The sequence below is a fragment of the Mobula birostris genome, chromosome 21 (assembly GCF_030028105.1).
Source record: "Mobula birostris isolate sMobBir1 chromosome 21, sMobBir1.hap1, whole genome shotgun sequence".
In the NCBI taxonomy this organism is placed as follows: Eukaryota; Metazoa; Chordata; class Chondrichthyes; order Myliobatiformes; family Myliobatidae; genus Mobula; species Mobula birostris.
The window spans coordinates 18,437,674-18,453,203 of NC_092390.1; the positions used below are offsets into that span (position 1 = coordinate 18,437,674).

Consider the following 15,530-nt stretch of genomic DNA (forward strand, 5'->3'; position numbering starts at 1 on the left):
AGGAGGGAGTAAGAGTGTGTCATCCTTTCTGATTACGTGGTTTGTTGCAGGAACCTCAGTGGCCGGACCTCCTGGACGCCCTGGACCCACCGGGCCCCCGGGACCCCCTGGACCACGAGGACACCAAGGTACACACCCACCACATTCAGGATTTCCGCCCGCCCTTGAGACGTTCCCTCAAACTCCCAGCTCTGTCCCCAACACCTCCCTCTCCCCACTGACACTCTGCACCGGTTCGGAACATGGTTGAGCTGTGGCTCGCCTTATCTCGCTGGGCTGACTGTCGGACCACCGCGTGGGAGTAAATGTCCCCATTTCCGGAGTTTAATTTCGGAAGTACACTCCAGCATTGCGGAAGTAACAGAAGCCAGGGCTCCAGAGCCGGGGTCAGCATACCCTGACCTCTGACCTGGCCTGTGGGCACTACACTGACCTCAGCAGTGGACACTGGACCTACCACAGCACTGGACTGTGGACGATGGGCTAACCCCACAACTGGTCACTGGGCAGGGGACACTGGATACTGTATGTGGGGCAGGGTCAAATGGCCGGCAATGTATCACAGCATTAATATAAATGTTCCAACTAATTCCTTTGCAGGACTCCAGGGATATAAAGGTAAGAGCAGTGGTGGGAAACAATGGGCAGGGTCAGGGGGCGATCCTGGGGATGGGATCAGGTTGCATTCCCAGGGTCGGGGTGAAGAGTCATTCCCTGGGCTCTAGTGATGAGGTTTTCCTTCCTCTGGAATGGGCTGGAGTATTGATTATCTGAGGATTGGGGGAGGGAATGGGGGGGGGAGGGGATTGATCCTGGGTGGGGGGGTCACTAACCCAGACACTGATTCCGCTCTGTTCTGGCAGGTGAGCGTGGTCAGCCAGGAAATCCGGGCGCCCCTGCACGGGGTAAGTGTCTCCCCCTCCTCCTGCTCCATATGCGGGGCTCTCTGCAATATATCCTCTCCCCTCCCCTTTCCACTATCCACTCCTTCCTTCCCCTCCTCCTCCTTCTGCGATTTCCCATCCCCCTCCCACTTCCCCTCTTCCTCCTCCTCCTCCCTCCTCCACCTCTCCCTTCCACAGTTTGAAGAAGAATTTCTTTCCCGAACCTGGCCCTCTGACCCGGTGGTACGCTGCTCCAAGATGGTCAGGAGGCACCCCCGGTGGGGAGAGCTCATGGTGGGACCTTGACCCTTGATCCCGGGTAAAAAGTCAGGTGTCCCAGTTGGGAGAGTGATGGGCACAGAGGGAATGCGGAGCTCAGCACTGAATTTGGACAGTGATCCCCTCTGATGGTGCCTCCACCCTCAATCACTGATCCCTCGGTCAGTGAATCGCTCTTGGCTAATGACACCCCCATCTCAGACAGTGGCTCCGCTTTGGATAGTAATCCCCCTCAGACAGTGACTCCTTGGACAAACACCCCCTCACCTTGGACAGAAAGTCACCTCCACCCCCACCTCAGACAGTGACGCCCTTCCCGCTTCGGTCAGTGCCCCACCCCATCCTTCTCACTCCCTGCTCTTGTCCCTAGATGGAGAGAGGCTCACTCAAGGGCCTCCTGGACCTCCAGGACCACGCGGATACAAGGGAGACAAAGGTCAGTGCCCTCCAGGACTGGGTCAGAGCAAAGGGGTAGGGTGGGGTCGAGGGTTGGAGCAGGGTGAGAATATGGAAGGGGAGATGGGAGGGTGAGGAAGCAGAGATAGTGAAAGAAGGTGAGGTGAGGGTGAGGAAAAGGGGGATGGGTGAGGGTGAAAGGGGAGGGGAGTGTGAGGGTGAACGAGAGGGGAGAGGAGAGTAAAGGAGGGGTAAGGGAGAGGGACAGGGAGAGTAAAGGAAGGGTGAGGGTGAGGAGAGGAGAGTAAAGGAGGAGTGAGGGGGAGAGGAGGGTAGAGGAGTAGTGAAGGAGAGGAGGGGAGGTGGGAGGGGAGAATGACAATGAGGGCGAGGGGAGGGCGAGGAAAGAGAAGGGGAGGGTGAGGATTGGAATGGGGGTATGGTGCAAGACTGGAGAAGGAGACTCCTTCACATCCCTCCCACCCGTCCAGAGCCCCTGCTCACTTTCTGCATCTCCCTGTTATCAGGAGAACGAGGGGACGTCGGAATCCCAGGTGCTCCCGGAATTCCCGGGCGATCTGCAGTCGGTAAGAGTCCTGATTCTGCCTCCTTCCCTGCAACCTACCTCACTCTTCCCGCCCTCCTGCCCCTGCGGCGTGGGGACTGGGGCGATCAGTTGCCGGGTCTTCCATGGAGCAGCCAAGGGTCAGCGCCATCCCACAGTTCCACCGGCCCCAACGCTGATCCTGCACTGCTGCCAACATTAACTCTTACACCCCTTCGTTACAGCCCTGTTTACACCTCGTTGTTAACCCTTACACTTCGTCAGTAACCCTTACATCATTAACATTCACACCCCGTCACCGTTACACCTTACACCCGTCATTTATCCTTACACCCTATCATTAACCCCTACGCCATCGTTAACCCTTATACCCCGGTGTTAACATTCACACCTCGTTGATAACCTTTACATCTCATCGTTAACCCTTACACCACATCATTAACCCTTAAGGCTGATTTATACTTCTGCAACAACTCGACGCCGTAATCTCTGCAAGTGGCCGACGCGCGTTGTGAGCATTTATACTTGTGCGTTGGTGTGTCTGCGTCGCTCTGCAAATCGGGCACGTTGCGCATGCGCACACACCTGCCTGTGCAAGGCTTCATGGTCACGGTAGTCTTTCTAGGGGTAAACAAGTTTAAAGGGAGTGTCGTTTTTCGTAAAAGCGAAATGTGTCCTCCATAATTTCGGAGGTCTGTAAAGCTTTATGGAAAGCATTGCAGCCAGAGTTCCTTCCCTGCCCTTCAGTCGCCCAATGGGAAGCTATTGCAGCGTATGAGGAACTGCGATGCTACCAAGCGGACCAATCACAGTTGTTCGGTCTGCTTTGCCACGACGCGTGGTTACATTTTGGGAGAGGTGCGCGTCAGGCTACGGCGTAGGGTTCGTGGCTACGCCGTACCTACAGCGTCAAGTTGCCGCAGAAGTATAAATCAGCCTTTACATTACTCTCTACAAGTAATGATTCACTTCACTAAATGACAGTGAGTAGAGGAATCCTTTGCAGCTAGTCACTACAGTGCATGCATCACCCCACTGCCGTCATATGGTGGAGTCCTTGCCTCTCTCACCCTCTCTGTCCAGACCTGCACCCTCTGAGGAGAAACCTCTCCCCACCTCTACTCTATCATTGATGAATGTTGTCTCACCCCCACCTCCCCACCTTGTGCTGTCGGACAACCGGGAATGAGGAGTATTTCCCCTGGCCTGCTGCGTGAATGCCGTTCCTCCGTGTATCTGTGGGTGGGGTGGGTGGTGGTGGGACTTGCAGAAGGGAGGGATGGGGGTGCAGGAACTGACCAGGCTTGTGTCTCTGTCCCACAGTTACTGGCAATGGAGGAGGTACCCAGGGACCCCCAGGACCTCCTGGTCCCCCAGGTAAGTACCCCCCCTCCCAAGGGAGATGGTAAGGGACAGACTGGGTCTGTGGTCACTGTGCGAGGGGGGTCAGTGAGGGTCCTCCTACACACCCCAGATAAGGTGCATGCAGATAATACCTGTACCAGTACACAGACCGTCTATAGCAGAGTTGTAGAGCCCATTCTCGGGGGCTCCAATAAACACCTCCCTCCGGTTCGAGCCCTTATGTTCCTCTATGGCAGCTCCTCTTACAGAATGGCCTTCAGTCCACAGGACGACCTTGATGGACAGGGCCAGAAGGAAAACATACCGCCTTTCAAACCTTTTCTGTTCGACAGCACCATAACTGATCCACAACTTTACTTCCTGCCCTATGATGTTCCCTTTAAATTGTAATGACCAGTGTGTGCAAAAATCTTGTGGTGTGCAATTTGTTTTGGCCAAGCGACAACATGCGCACACTGAATAGTGTCTTCAACAAAAACAGTATAAATAAGCCAATTCTAAAACCTGCAGGCAAACTCTACGTTGTCAACACCGTCCACATTAGAAACCAGAAAAGGAAATGTCATTGTGCACGATCGTGAAGTATCCTTAACATGACAATGAGGTGGAGGGTGACAGCCTTTCGTGCGCAGTTGAGATTCCTCTGTGCGCTTGTAGCAAAAGTTGTGTGCATGTTACACCTTGGAGGGAACATTGCTGCCCATCTCATGATCCCAAACCCTGTGCAGATGCCTCAGCCTGTCGATGATTGTGTGGGACAGCGGGGCAAATTGGGAGTTTTGGATGCGTGCCTCTGTGCATTCAGCCCATTTTGGAGGGATCCATACAGTGCGATATGTTTGCCTGTCAGGCGATGGACTCTGCAGTCTGTGGGTTGATGTGCTCTGTCTTCCTGTTCCCCTCTGTCCTCACCTCCAGGTCCACCGGGAGTCTCTGGCAATGTCAGGCAGCTGGTGATGGAGACGCTGCAGTGTGAGTACCACACAGCAAGGAGTGGCTCAGGGAAGAGGTCACAACTGGCCGTGTCGCCTTGTCCACCGTTTCAGACACGTGCTAAGCGAGCGAGATCCGCTGCTTCTGTTTCCTGGCATGTGGGGGGGTGGTGGGGGGGGGGAGCTTGGGAGTGGAATTAGTCACTGTGTTCTGGAATGGGATTTCTGAAAAGCACATTCAGCACAGACGTCAGGTGTGGGATGTTTCCCCAGTGGCTGGACTCGAGAGAACTTTCAGCAACCCAGAACGTGCATGACAGACCGAATGGCATAAGTAATGGGTCCTCTGGTACCCCGGTGTCTGTACACCGAGACCCACATCTCATCGGTCTGCAGAATGGTCAGTGGTGGTGGGGTTGCTGGGTGCAGGAAAGTTGAGCAGGTCCGGGTGGGTACGTTGCCGGGAGCTCTGTGTCTGGAGGAGGGAGTTGTGTTTGGGTGGTGTTGTTAGCAGGCGGGCATGTTACCCCGTGATAGGGGCTCTGTGTCTGGGGTGGGATGTTGTTGGAGAGTGGATACATTACCTGGTGCGACAGGAGCACAGTGAGGGGACGATGACTGGGAGCTCTGTGCCCATGGTGGGGTGCTGTGTTGGGGAAGTTGTGTTCCTGAGATATTATGTTGGGTGTGTGTTTGTGTGTTGGGGGTTGTTGCTTGTGGGTGGGTACATTACCCTGAGTGACCGGACTGTCCGGGTGCTGGGGGAGGGTTGGGCAGTCGGGGGAGCAGGATTCCCAGGAATTCTCACCGCTCTGATTCCCATTTCAGCTGAGGGTGTCCGGAACTCCTTGTCCGGCCCGCCTGGACCACCAGGGCCAAAGGGTGATCGCGGCACACTGGAGCGACACCAGTACCCGGAGATTGCCAGCCACCTCATCGGCTACATCCGGGGTAAGTAAACCACCCTGGCCCCCAACCCTGAACCTGGCCTTGACCCTGGGACTGAACCTAATCTCAGCCTTCATGGTCCCTAATTTTGGGCCTGATCCCCAAACGTGGTAGCCCATGCAGTCAGGTCTGGCAGTGCTGAGCTGGACGCCTGGTGCTGCTGGGGTCTGGAGTGCTAAGGTCAGGATCTGGAGTCAGTGTGGGGGATTAAGGTCTGGTTGTGGCCAGATGTCAGCGACCATAGTTCAGGGGTCAGGATCCTGGAGTTGGGGTGGAACTGACGCTCATCTTCAGGGGTTGCAGTAGGGTCAGAGTCAAGATCCGTGTGTCCTGTGGGTGCACATTTTCAGGTATTTCTCTCTATTTCAGATTCAAGGCTCGGTGTGGGACAGCGAGGGCCTCCAGGACCCCCAGGACCCCCAGGGAAACTCTCCGGCGCGGACCTGATGATCTACCTGCAAAGTAAGTCTGAAGTGGCTGGAAACGTTTTCCATGGTCTGAGCCCCAGCAGCCAAACACAGAAAGGATCAATAGTCAGAACAGAGACAGGGTCAGACTGAACTTACCCTGACACCAAACACTGTCCAGAGCAAGGCTCACCCTGTGTCTGGCCCTGTCAGTGTGTGATGGGACAGTGTGGAGGGAGCTTCACCCTGTGTCTAACCCTGTCAGTGTGTGATGGGACAGTGTGGAGGGAGCTTCACCTTGTCAGTGTGTGATGGGACAGTGTGGAGGGAGCTTCACTCTGGTTGACCCTGGGGGTGTGTGATGGGACAGTGTGGAGGGAGCTTCACTCTGGTTGACCCTGGGGGTGTGTGATGGGACAGTGTGGAGGGAGCTTCACTCTGGTTGACCCTGGGGGTGTGTGATGGGACAGTGTGGAGGGAACTTCACCCTGTGTCTAACCCTGTCAGTGTGTGATGGGACAGTGTGGAGGGAGCTTCACCCTGTCAGTGTGTGATGGGACAATGTGGAGGGAGTTTCACCCTGTGTCTGGCCCTGTCAGTGTGTGATGGGACGGTGTGGAGGGAGCTTCACTCTGGTTGACCCTGGGGGTGTGTGATGGGACGGTGTGGAGGGAGCTTCACTCTGGTTGACCCTGGGGGTGTGTGATGGGACGGTGTGGAGGGAGCTTCACTCTGGTTGACCCTGGGGGTGTGTGACGGGACGGTGTGGAGGGAGCTTCACTCTGGTTGACCCTGGGGGTGTGTGATGGGACAGTGTGGAGGGAGCTTCACCCTGTGTCTAACCCTGTCAGTGTGTGATGGGACAGTGTGGAGGGAGCTTCACCCTGTGTCTGGCCTTCTCAGTGTGTGATGGGACAGTGTGGAGGGAGCTTCACTCTGGTTGACCCTGGGGTAGTGTGATGGGACAGTGTGGAAGGAGCTTCACTCTGGTTGACCCAGGGTGTGTGATGGGACGGTGTGGAGGGAGCTTCACTCTGGTTGACCCTGGGGGTGTGTGATGGGATGGTGGGGGCCTGAGTGTCTCTCTGTGACAAGCTGTACACCAGGACCTGAGATTCACTGATCTCCCCTTTGTATCCACAGGGCCGGATGTTCAGCAATACCTGCGAGGACTCCAGGGACCTTCTGGCTCATCAGGAAACGGGATCAGTCGTGCCGAGCTGGAGGCTTATGTCACGGATTTCAGCAGAAGTAATGGCCGCGCTGGTTGGGTTTGCGGGGGGAGTGTGGAGACTGCGGGGTGTGAGTGTGTCATGTGCGGTGCTGAGGAATGCTGTGAACATTCGGATATTGGACCCAGGGAGTGAGTGAGTGTGTGTGTGTGTGTGGGGGGAGAGAGAGAGAGAGAGACTGACTGACTGACTGTTGAGGGGCTGAGCTGTCAACCATTCCCTCTGGTGCCACTCTATCCCAGCTGGCACGGTGGTGGGGGCAGGTGGTCAGTGAACAGAGGCAGCCAGTGCCCCTCCCTAAGAGCAGCCTCCATCCAGATCATCCCTTTTGCTGGCTCTGTGTCTACTGGTATGTGAAAGCTCACTTCCTGGGCTCTCCAGGTCCAGTCCCCAGGTCACACCTCGTCTGGAACCCTCCCCTCCTTTACCGTCCCATCCCGCTCTCCGGCCCCTCCCCACTCCTCTCACGGAGCCCTCTCATGTTGCAGGTTGGTTGGCCGGATCAGGACGCCCAGGACCTCCGGGACCTCCCGGACCTCAGGGACCACCAGGGTCTCTGTCCGTGTCCAGGGATCTCACAGACTTTCTGCAGGGTGAGTCCTCTAGGGATCGGGTGGGGGGGGGAGGGGTCGCGTAGGGGTGAGCTGAGCGAGGAGTCTCGGGTCAGGGGTGAAGTGGGGTGCAGAGCTAGGGGACAGGGTGCGACTGGTCCTTGATTCATGACCTGACTTCCCTACCCCCCCACCCCCGGCAGAGGCTGACCTGCCATGTGATCCAGTGATTAACCAGACAGGTTGGATGGGCAGAATGGTCACTCAGTGCTCTGACCCACAGTGAAAAGTCACTGGTCTCCGACAGTCAGATCCGCTCAGTCGGTCAGTTCAGTTCAGTGGTCTCATCCAAAACCCCATCTGTATCTGAGCTCAGTGTGGGGTTACAGTGGATTAGGCTAGATTATACAGAGAGTCTCTGCCCCAGAGACCAGATACCACCACAACTGTCTGTCCTCTCTCATGGACCCTGCCCTACCGTGCCTACCATTGCACACCAGCGTCTCTGAATGCCTGCAACCCATGTGCTCAAACCCCTCTCCATCTGTCCCATCGTCAGATCTACCCCCTCTCTACCAGATCCATTACCAGACCTAACCCATCTCCATCTGCTCTGTCACCATATCTAACCCCTTCTCCATCTGCCCCATTGCCAGATCTAACCCCTCCCCATCTGCCCTGTCACTAGATTTAACCCCTCTCCATCTAGCCCATCACCAGACCTACCCCCTCTCTCCCACCCCACACACAGCTGATATCCCTGAGGGACCAGACTCCACATTCTCCCCACTCTTGAGACCAGAGTTTCCCCTACACTCCCCCCAGCGACATCAGTGAGTACTTCGATATAACGTCTCTGTCTGTCTCCCTCACACAGCATTACCCTACCTGATGAATCCCTCTGGGAGGTTACAGTCCCATTGAAGTTGGTATTGGTTCATTATTGTCCCACAGACCAAGAGCAATGAGAAGCTTTTGTTTCTTTCAATAAGAATGAAAGGAAACAAGAATTCAGAAACTAATATTAGAGAGAAAGAGAGTGCAGTGCAGGTGGGCTAATAAAGTTCAAGGGTCACAAGAGATCAACAGTTCATCTGCATTGTATGAGAGATCTATACGAGACTGAAGAGATCAAAGCTGTCCTTGAGCCTGATGGTATGCAATTCAGAGTTTTATACCTTCTGCCCAAACAGGAGAGGGTAGATGTGGACTGCTTGCTGGCTCTTCACTGAGGCAGTGATAGGTATAGATGGAGCCAGTGGAAGGGAGGTGGTTTGTGTGACAGGCTGGGCTGTGTCCACAACTCTCTATGATGCCCCGTCTGTCCTGAACAGAGCTCCTTGACCCCTCATAAATGCCGGTACCTCTGCTCCCTGAATGCCCCAGTGATTTCTGGTTCCCTCTGCAGATGAAAACGTTCGGAGATATTTGAAGGGACCCCCTGGACCACCAGGTCCACAGGGTCCACCCGGGAGCCCAGGTTACTTGGAGAGGGAGAGAGTGAGAGACGCACGGCTGGATTATGGAGACATCGCCCGCCGGCTGCAGGACTACCTGAGGAGTGAGTGTGTGACAGACTGACAGTGGCGGCATATCCATCCACACAGACCACCGCTGGGTTGGGCTGAGGAGGGACCCTGGGTAACCTGCCACCTCCTCATTGACCACGGGATGGATTTGGAGAGGGGTGAGACCAGCGGTAGAGGGAGGAGTAAGGGGCAGGGTGCAGACTAGAACCCCAGGATTGACAACATGGCTGAAGGACTCAGTGGAGAGTGAAGGCGGGTAGGCAGCAATCCTGGGATAGAGTTGGGACTGTAGAGGTGGAGCCAAGCTACTGCCGAATTTGGGAGACAAAGGACCTCACAAGGAGCAGTGGGCACCCAGTGCTGCCCCTTGTCAAGAATCCCTGTCCAGGGGGACCACCATGGAGTGGGAGCTGAGGGACGGACGGTGAGGGACAGCCTGTGGAATGGTTTGTGGGTGGGATCCTGATGTGTAAATGGTCCTTTGGGGTGGGGGTGAGTCCCGAGCAGGAATGGCCCAATTCCACAGCCAGGAGCCAGGATCAGGAAGCCAGGAGCTGGGAACGGGGAAGGGAAGAGATCAGGGAAGGGGAGTTGGGCTGGGATTGGGAAGAGAGGTTCAGGGAGATGGGATCAGGAGTGGAGAAGGGAGGCTGCGCGGTGGCTACGGTCCATAAATGCCAACCCCATGATCACTTAGCGCTGCTGGGTTTGTGGTTTCACTGCCTCACTCTCTCTCTCTCCTCTATCAGGTTCTGGTACAGTCCTCCAGGTGCAAGGACCCCCAGGACCTCCAGGAGCACCAGGAACATCAGGTTCCATGTCCAGTGCTGAGCTGTTGGCTCTGCTACAGAGTGAGTATTGGCACCCCAATGTCCGTCCCTACACTGGGGCCCGTCACCAGTATCTGTACCCTGGGAACACCCCCAAGCCATGGCAGGGTGTTCCAGCTTTGTGGGAGCACGGATACCAGTGATGGGTCCCTGGGACACCTGACCCCAGAGACAGGGAACTCCAGGGACACCCACACTCCCCTGGGACCCCCACCTCCACTTTGTCTTGGACACCCTGGCAGAGTCTGTGAACTCAGAATGTTCATCCCCAGAGATGGTGAACCGCCTATATCCAGGGCCCATTGGCCTACCCAGGTGATGTGTGGGGTGGCTCAGGGGGACCTGGGATGTCCTGACCAGAAGCGGAGGGATGGCGTAGGGAGGGAGGAGGAGGGAATTAACGTCTGGGACATTCCAGCACCACTGTATAACTTGTTCCTTTGCCTTTAGGTCCTCAGTTCCGTGGGATCATTGGACAACCTGGACCACGGGGTTTACCAGGCCCCGCAGGACCTCCCGGACTTGGTGGAGGGAACCTTCGTGTCGAAGATGTTCTCGCCTACATTCAGAGTAACTTGATCTCCTGCATGTTTAGAAAATGTTTTCTGTGGCTTGTGTTGTATTGCACGGTGTGCTGGGGAGACCGCGTGTCTGGGGGCACAGTGAAACCCTGGGTTTGACCCAGCCCGGACTCTGGTGGGCTTAGACCTCAGAGAGCCTGGCACCCCTTCCCTGGTGTCAAACTCTCCCAAGTAGGTCAGGGAACTCTCCCTGGCTGGGACCAGTTCCCAGGCTCACCCCAGTTTCTAACCTCTGTGTTTGTGTGTGTGTGTCCAGATTCAGGTTATAGTGTGAGAGGCCCCCAGGGACCTCCTGGGCCTCCTGGACCCCCAGGGAGTGGTTTCAATTCCCAGGACCAGCAGCAACTCAGGAGTGATATTATTAATTATTTCACAAGTAAGTACTGTGACTGTTTGGTTTTATGTGCTGATAACTGAAGCCCCCTGCCTGAGAAGGGAGCTTTGTGTTCCCAGTGGGGTCTGGTGTGATAGTAGCAGGCGCACCTAGTGAAGGGTTGACACTCTGTGTTGGACTCGAGGCTGAGGACGTCCCTGGTTGACAGCTGGACAAACTGCTCAGTATCCATTCTACTGTAGTCTGGGCTCCCGTTTTCCTCATGAATCCTCTGAGGCCGATGCAGGTTCATTTACCCTCTACACTGAAACACAGTGAAATGCTTCATGGCATTAACAACCAATAAAACCCAAGAATGTGCTGGGGACAAGGCCACAAGGCCAGCACCAAATGTGGCTTCTTGTGGCCACATTTTTGTGCTCTGGGCTGTGACCATTGTAATGAAGGAATAAAGTGGAACTCCAAAGGTGTTACTGTCATGACTTGAGAGAACTCTGGTGAATGAATCGACCCCTTCCACATCTCAGATGCTGCTCAACACGCTGACTTCTTTCACCCTTTTGTCCTCGTTCCAAATTCCAGCATAGCCCCTCACCCCCGCCACACCATCAGTAAGATCACGGCTGACCTTTTACCCCTGGGCCACTTCCCTGCGCTGTCCAGAGATCAGTCCATCTTGCCGCCCATCCTGCCGACGACCGTATTTCCACTGCTGCCTGGGGCAGTGATTCCCACCACTCTCCCTCTCTCTGGAGGGGTTCCTTCCCACCACAGTCACCCCAAACAGGTGGGACGGCTCTCAGCAGCTGGAACATCTTGGATCGTGGCCCCATTTCCTTTGTTGGACACTCAGCTCTGCTGCCTTATGTTTGTCAGCCCGAGTTATAGAAGGATTTCATTATCCCAAGTCCACTCCCATGACTTCTTGCCTGGGACACATCAAAATCAAAAAAGGCAAAGTAATTTATTATCAAAGTACAGATATGTCTCTGTATACTATTGTGTGATTTATTTTCCTGCAGCACCCCAGGAAAACAAAGAAATATAATAAATTTATGTAGATGGGGAAGTAGGTAGACAATTACACTGAGAACATGAGTTTCAATGACACTAAAAGTGAGCTGTAGATTGTGGAAACAATTCAGACTTGTGGTAAATAAATTTATCCATGTTGGTTCAGGATACTGATGGTTGAGAAGTAATAACTGTCCCTGAACCTGGTGCTGCGGGACCCAAAGCTCCGATAGCTGCTGCTTGATGGCATTAGTGGGAAGACAGCGTGGCCCGAGTGCTGAGGGTCGTTGATGATGGATGCTGCCTTCTTGTGGCAGTGCACCATGTAGATGTGCCGAATGGTGCATTAGGGTGTCGTAGAGGTTGTACAAACTCCTCCAGCCTGACGACCCATCGCTCTATGCACAGTGCAGCGGTGATGGTGTTTAATGTTACTCGTGTGTCTGTCCTGTGTAATGTGTTCTCTTCACTGGTTCTAACGACAAGAGTGCCAGTGCGCCCGTGCTCCGCTCTCCCTCTGGTAATCCAGCCTCTCTCCCACAGGTGACAGGATGAGGCCATACATCACGGGCCCCCCAGGGCCTCCAGGCCATGTTGTAATCTCTGAACTGGCCCCACGACTTCTCCAGTACATGCGAGGTAAGTCATCAGTGGAGAGGCAACTTAAGTTCATTAAAGATGAACTTTATTTGTCATATGTACATAGAACATTCAAACATATGGTGAAATGCATAATTTTTGTCAATAAGCCACATTGTCCAAGGATGTTCTGAGGACAGCCCACAGGTGTTGCCATGCTTCCAGCATAGCATGCCCATAGCTTACCAACCCTAACCCATACATCTTTGGAATGTGGGAGGAATCCCACCCAATCGCAGGGAGAACATACAAACTCCTTACAGACAGTATTGGAAATTGAACCCTGGCTACACTGTTGATGCTTCCATCAAAATCAGAGCATGTTGACCTTGAACGAGCCTCTTGCTTTTCCAGACAATGGGCTGATTGATTCCCATGTCATCACTGGTGGGGGTTCAGGGCATAATGGACACCTGTGGCGAGAGCGAACTTACGGAAATGGCACAGACTTCGAGAACTACATGAGAGGTAGGGCCATTGTCGTAGGGTGGGGAGAGGCCGGGACGAGGGCAAGTGGTGGGAGGGGTGAGATTCGGAAGGTGGGTTAAGAGGGGGTGTCATTGTGGGATGAAGAGTTTGGAATGAAGGGTTCATGAAGTTGCTGTGTTCGAACATTAATTGCCCTTCAAACTGAAACATGAAATAACTTTTGGTGAAGGGAGGCTGGGCATGTTAGGTCTTTACTCACTGTGTTTAGAAGAATGAGATGTGATATCATATAAGCACACAGTTCTGAGGAGGACTGATAGAACGGATGCTGAAAGGGTGGTTCCCTTGGTGGGGTAGCTAGACCCAGGGTCCAGATGGAACGCCCACTTCAGACAGAGATGACAAGGGAGGTGGAACACTGGAATTCTCTGCCGAAGATCCATGGAGTTGCTGAAAGTATTCAGTGTGGAGGCTGACTGATCTTTGAACTAGAGTACGTAGAGAGGAATGGAGAGAGTGAGAAAGATGGATCATTTGTGATCACATTACTTGGGTAGGGCAACCTCAAGGGGCTGTGTGGCCTGTTCTTGCTCTGGTTTTGTGTATTTTCATTCCAGTGCTTATTCTGCTAATCACTACATTACCCAGTAACTGGCTCCCATGTCGTCCTCTTGTAGATAATGGCTGGACAAGTCACACATCCCACACTTCGTCCCGGAGCTCGGGTGCGCCTGGGGTAACCAGCTGGCTTCAGTTCGATTGGGAGAAAGTGTTCAACGGGAACAGGACAGCGTATGAGGAATTCCTGCGAGGTGAGAGCTGTTGTGTAATTGGAGTCTGGAGTTCAATTCTGGTGTCCTCTGTAAGGAGTCTCAGAACGTCCTCCCCGTGAATGTGTGGGTTTTCTCCGGGTCTCCCGGTTTCCTCCCCACAGTCCAAAGACGTACCAGGGTTATCGGTGATTGTAATTTGTCCCAAGATTAGGTTAGGGCTAAATTGGGGTTGCTGGGTAGTGCACCTCAAAAGTAATTAATTAATGTCATTTCCAGTACAGAAGTGTAAAGGAGAACAAAATAATTGTTGCTCCAGATCTGATGCAGCAGAGGAAAAAAAACACATGATAAAGAACACAGTAATAATACTAACAGAATAAATATAACTACATAAGATGGCTTATATACATACAAAGATTGATTGTATGTCCAAAAAATGATGCTAGACACAGGAGTATTTGTACATATGGTGATAAAGTAGTGGTGGTTGGGGGTATGAATGGGTGAATTCATGGGTGGATGTGTTGATCAGCCTTACTGCTTGTGGAAAGTAACTGTGTTTGAGTCCGGTGGTCCTGGTGTGGATGTTAGATCCTTTCCTTGACGGGAGTGGAACAAACCGTCCGGGAGCAGGCTGGGTAGATTGTTACTGGCCCTTTTCTGGCATCTTTTGGTAGATACGTCGCTTATTCAGGTAGGCTGGTGTCAGTGACGTGTTGGGCAGTTTTGACTACCCGTTCAATCCAGGAAAAGTTGGAGATACAACAAAATGAAAGCTGACTTAGTGTTAACCTTGTACCCCAGGAGGATCGACCTCTGCAGTGGGTGTGAGAGTGAAATGTTTATCGCTGTTACCAATTCCAACATTGTTCTCCTCTAGACTACGGCTGGGCAATGCACGCATCCCACGGCTCGGGGGCATCCAACCACAGACAGTTCGATTGGGAGAAAGTGTTCAATGGGAACAGGACAGCGTATGAGGAATTCCTGAGAGGTGAGAGCTGTTGTGTAAAATTCTCGGCCACTGCAGGGGAATTATAGGCATGGTACAGCATCTCAGACAAAACTTGGGAGGAGCTGGTTCAAGATTTTGAATCCCAGGGCCGTGAAGGCACTATTTCAAGTGGATCACTATCTAACATCACAAACTGCATTACCCTGACCACATCCCTTACTCTGTGATGTATCCTCATGGTCTGAGCAGAGCCACTGAATTCAGCCCTTGAGATCGGGCCAGGGAATTGGTCCATCAATCTTCTCCAGATTCACCTCAGAGTGGCTGCCTCTCTGGGTGGACTATGGGTGCATCAAGATGCGCATTGTTAATCAACCAGTTTGTGTCTCAAGTTAGTGGAAGGTCAGGGTAGGTGGGTGTTCCAGGTACAGTCACCAAGACAACAGTCTCTCACCATTTACCTCTGGTTTTAAGTTTGAGGGCTGGTTACAGATCCACTCGCCCTTTCTGAATGTCTCGGCAGAATTGCTTGTCTTTGCTGGAAATACTTAGTTGATTGGCGATATCACTCTGTCACAGGCAGAGTGGACTGCGAGCCAACCCAAATTCCAGCCTTCTGCTCAGTTTGAAAAACCCCTGACCTGTCCAAAAGCTAACAAGGTGACCACTGCCAGTCTGAAGGAAAACAGAAACTGGGAGGCGTTGGCTTAGACAGCCTCTGTGGTAGAGAGATGCAGACAACATTTCACTAGATCCAAGATTAAAGATTAGTACCATGGGAGAGTAATGGTTAGCACAACACTATTACAGCTCAGGGCATCAGAGTCTGGAGTTCAATTCTGGTGTCCTCTGTAAAGAGTCTCAGAACGTCCTCCCCGTGGAATGTG

The 15,530-nt window shown here is 53.5% G+C and overlaps 1 protein-coding gene across 3 annotated transcripts in view; it reads left to right on the forward strand.

Moving 5' to 3' along the window:
• The window catches only part of col17a1a (collagen, type XVII, alpha 1a), a 76,801-nt gene that overhangs the window by 48,463 nt on the left and 12,808 nt on the right, over positions 1-15,530 (forward strand). The window contains exons 36-54 of one of the 3 annotated variants that reach the window (XM_072239073.1): positions 51-128; positions 601-618; positions 864-905; positions 1,534-1,599; positions 2,087-2,146; positions 3,448-3,501; positions 4,408-4,461; positions 5,250-5,372; positions 5,739-5,831; positions 6,920-7,027; positions 7,497-7,601; positions 8,968-9,120; positions 9,838-9,939; positions 10,369-10,488; positions 10,756-10,875; positions 12,391-12,486; positions 12,841-12,954; positions 13,593-13,727; positions 14,569-14,682. In XM_072239073.1, coding sequence (XP_072095174.1) covers positions 51-128; positions 601-618; positions 864-905; positions 1,534-1,599; positions 2,087-2,146; positions 3,448-3,501; positions 4,408-4,461; positions 5,250-5,372; positions 5,739-5,831; positions 6,920-7,027; positions 7,497-7,601; positions 8,968-9,120; positions 9,838-9,939; positions 10,369-10,488; positions 10,756-10,875; positions 12,391-12,486; positions 12,841-12,954; positions 13,593-13,727; positions 14,569-14,682 — 1,755 coding nt within the window. Of the gene's footprint in view, positions 1-50; positions 129-600; positions 619-863; positions 906-1,533; positions 1,600-2,086; positions 2,147-3,447; positions 3,502-4,407; positions 4,462-5,249; positions 5,373-5,738; positions 5,832-6,919; positions 7,028-7,496; positions 7,602-8,967; positions 9,121-9,837; positions 9,940-10,368; positions 10,489-10,755; positions 10,876-12,390; positions 12,487-12,840; positions 12,955-13,592; positions 13,728-14,568; positions 14,730-15,530 lie in introns of those variants that run through there. The other 2 variants (XM_072239075.1, XM_072239074.1) reach the window with 2 other exon arrangements.